General features: G+C 37.9%; 1 protein-coding gene across 1 annotated transcript; it reads left to right on the forward strand.

Moving 5' to 3' along the window:
* The first annotated feature begins 1,506 nt into the window (after positions 1-1,506).
* Positions 1,507-2,829, forward strand: LOC111365705. Its single transcript, XM_022986240.1, has 4 exons — positions 1,507-1,748; positions 1,792-2,026; positions 2,216-2,564; positions 2,675-2,829. The coding sequence occupies exons 1-4, from the start codon at positions 1,507-1,509 to the stop codon at positions 2,827-2,829; spliced, it is 981 nt and encodes a 326-aa protein (XP_022842008.1).
* The last annotated feature ends 493 nt before the right edge of the window (positions 2,830-3,322 follow it).

Here is a 3,322-nt window from a genome sequence, read left to right on the forward strand (position 1 = left end):
GACAGTATGATATTTTAACATATGTGTTTAAAATTATTAATCAGGATCGCACCATTAAAATTTTTATATCCTTTTGAGTATTCTTATTTACTCATCCTTTTCTCCTACACCGCACAGGTTAGATCGGATCGTTTCGGAGCGTGGTGGTTCGATGGTGTGTTTGTGCGTTGTTTTCGGTGGATAAAGATCAAAGTTGGTAGGTAATTTTATTTATTTTAAGTTTATTGCAATAGACATTTTTTATGAATAAATTTGTGTACATGTTTATTTGCAAATGAAAATTTGTAGTTGGTACTTTAAATAAAGTTTTGAATTAAATGTTATTTTTGGGGTTGTCACAAATATCGACCAGAACAGTGACGGGATGGAGGATTTACATCGGTTACCGTAAACTCAACGCAACTACAAGAAAATATCACTTTCCCCTTCTATTTATTTATCAGATGCTGGAAAGATTGATGGGCCACTCACATTAGTGCTTCCTCGATGGGTATTCAGGTTACAATCAGATGCAATGACCAAGAGAACAACCTTTACTTGCCTCTATGGTACCTTCACATATCCCAGGATGCCCTTCGACCTTTACAACACCTCGCCACATTTCAGAGATGCATGATGGCAAGTTTCTCAGACATGGTAGAGAAGTTTATAGAGATATTCATGGATGATTTTTCGATCTTTGGGTCTTTGTTTGACGAGTGTTTGGAACACTTAAAATTTGGTCTTACAAGGATACACGAAAACTAATTTGGTGTTGAATTGGGAGAAATGCCAGTTTATTGTGCAAGAGGGGATTGTGCTAGGACATCGGGTCTTAACGAAAGGAATTGAGGTGGACAAAGCAAAAAATTCAGGTCATTGTGAAGCTACTGCTGCCAGCATCAGTTAAAGGGGTTCGTAGTTTCTTGGGACATGTTGGGTTTTACAGAGATTTATCAAGGATTTTTCAAAAATCACTAAGCCAATATGCAACCTACTAATGAAAAATGTGCATTTTGAATTTAATAAGGAATGCCTGATAGCTTTCAACGCTTTGAAGGAGAAACTCACATCAGCACCGATAATTGTAGCACCAGATTGAGAACTGCCTTAAGAACTAATGTGTGATGCCAGTGTCTATGCTGTGGGTATAGTATTGGGACAGTGAAGGAACAAGGTCTTCCATGTGATTTATTATGCAAGTAGAACCTTGAATAATGCCCAGACCAACTACGTAACTACTGAAAAGAAGCTCTTGGCTGTGGTAAATGCATTTGACACATTTAGGCCATATCTCGTGGGGTCTAGGGTTATAGTCTACACAGATCACTCCACACTAAAATATCTGATGATAAAGAAGGATGCTAAGCCGAGATTAATCTATTAGGTATTACTGTTGCAAGAATTTGATACAAAATTTGGGACAAAAAGGACAGTGAAAATGTGGTAGTTAACCACTTATCGCGATTGGAACTTGAAGAACAAGAAGAGTTAGGGGACATCAACGAGATTTTTTCAGATGAGTAGATGTTTAGTGTAGATATTATCAACTATCTGGCTAAGTCCATCCCACTGCTAGATTACTCAAGTCACCAGAGGAAAAAGTTCTTTGTCGAACTGAAGTACTACTTTTGGGAAGATCCTATTCTCTATAGGCGATGGGCTGATCAGATTGTAAGGAGGAGTATGCCTGAAGATGAAGTACTTACGATTCTTGAGCATTGCCATTCATCTGCCTATGTGGGACACTTTGAGCTTCAAAGACTGCTGTAAAGATTTTACAGTCAGGATTTTATTGGCCTAATTGTTCAGAGACGCTTTTGAGCTTGTCAAGAGGTGTGATAGATGTCAACGCACTGAGAATATCTCAAGAAGGAATGAAATACCACTTCACAATATATTGGAAGTTGAGATATTTGACGTCTGGGGAATCGACCTTATGGGACCTTTTTCCCTATCGTTTTCCAATCAATATATCCTTGTGGTCATTGATTATGTGTCTAAGTGGGTAGAAGTAGTAGTATTGCCAACAAATGACGCGAAGGTGGTAATTGGATTCATTAAAAGATACATCTTTACCAGATATGACACACTGCGATTGATAATCAGTGATGGGGGCAAACACTTCTGCAATTACCAATTTGAACAATTGTTAAGTAAATATGGCGTTAAATACCGTATAGCTAGCCCATATCATCCACTGACCAGCGGGCAAGTTGAAGTTTCTAATCGATAGTTGAAGAAAATACTTGAGGTTATAGTGAATTCATCCCGAAAGGACTGGTCTATAAAGCTAGATGATGCATTTTGGGCATATAGAACAGAATTCAAGACCTTGACAGGCTTGTCTCCATATTTCCTGGCTTTTGGGAAAGTGTGCCACCTCCCATTAATGATAGAACATAATGCATACTGGGCTATGAAACAGTTAAACATGGATTTAAAGGCCATCGATGAAAATCGTTTACTACAGCTAATTAAGTTAGATGAATTCAGGATGGAAGCATATGAAAACTCAAAGCTTTATAAAGAATGCGCCAAAAAGTGTCATGACTTACACATTCAGAGGCGAGAGTTTGAAGTGGGTTAGAAAGTTCTACTATATAATTCGAGACTAAGCTCTTTCCGGGAAAATTAAGGGTAAGACGGTCGGGCCCTTACACTATCACAAAGGTTTTGCCATATGGAGCTATAGAAGTCAGCCATGAAACTAAAGGTACCTTCACAGTTATTGGGGAAAGACTGAAACGTTATTGGGGTAGTGACTTCTCCAAGAAAAAATCCACCGTTCAACTCGAGACACCAGAACGAAGCAACTACGGGAAAGTCGAGCTATTGACTATAAACTAGTGTTGGGTGGAAGGCAACCCATTGTATCCTTTTAATTTATTTTGCTTTTTTGCATTAGCTTAGCAAATTTTCAATTTCACGTTCACATTGTTGATAGTTAGGTCATCGATCATCCATGCATGTCAAAGTAGTCTAAGCACTACACACACGAAGACCTATGCATTGAGCATGAGTTGGGATTGATGTGGGTGTTTTGGGTGATTGGGTGGCATTCAAGCATTTCGAGGCACAGTGTTATTTTTTTAAAAAAATTCTGAGGTTATTGTGTGATTTCAAATCAAAAATTGGTTTTGACACTATGTCTATGGCCTACACGTCATCCATATGGTTTAAAAATGTATTTTTCAAAAAGTATGGGAATGTGGGAAGGCCGAGCAAATTCACTAATCGAAAACCAAAATTTTGGGAAAATGTGAGCTAAGTCATGTTTTTGGGAATCAATTGTGTTAGATTTTCATGTGCATAATCATTAGTTAATACCATGTGCAATTTT

Source organism: Olea europaea, chromosome 17 (genome assembly GCF_002742605.1).
Source record: "Olea europaea var. sylvestris chromosome 17, O_europaea_v1, whole genome shotgun sequence".
NCBI lineage: Eukaryota > Viridiplantae > Streptophyta > Magnoliopsida > Lamiales > Oleaceae > Olea > Olea europaea.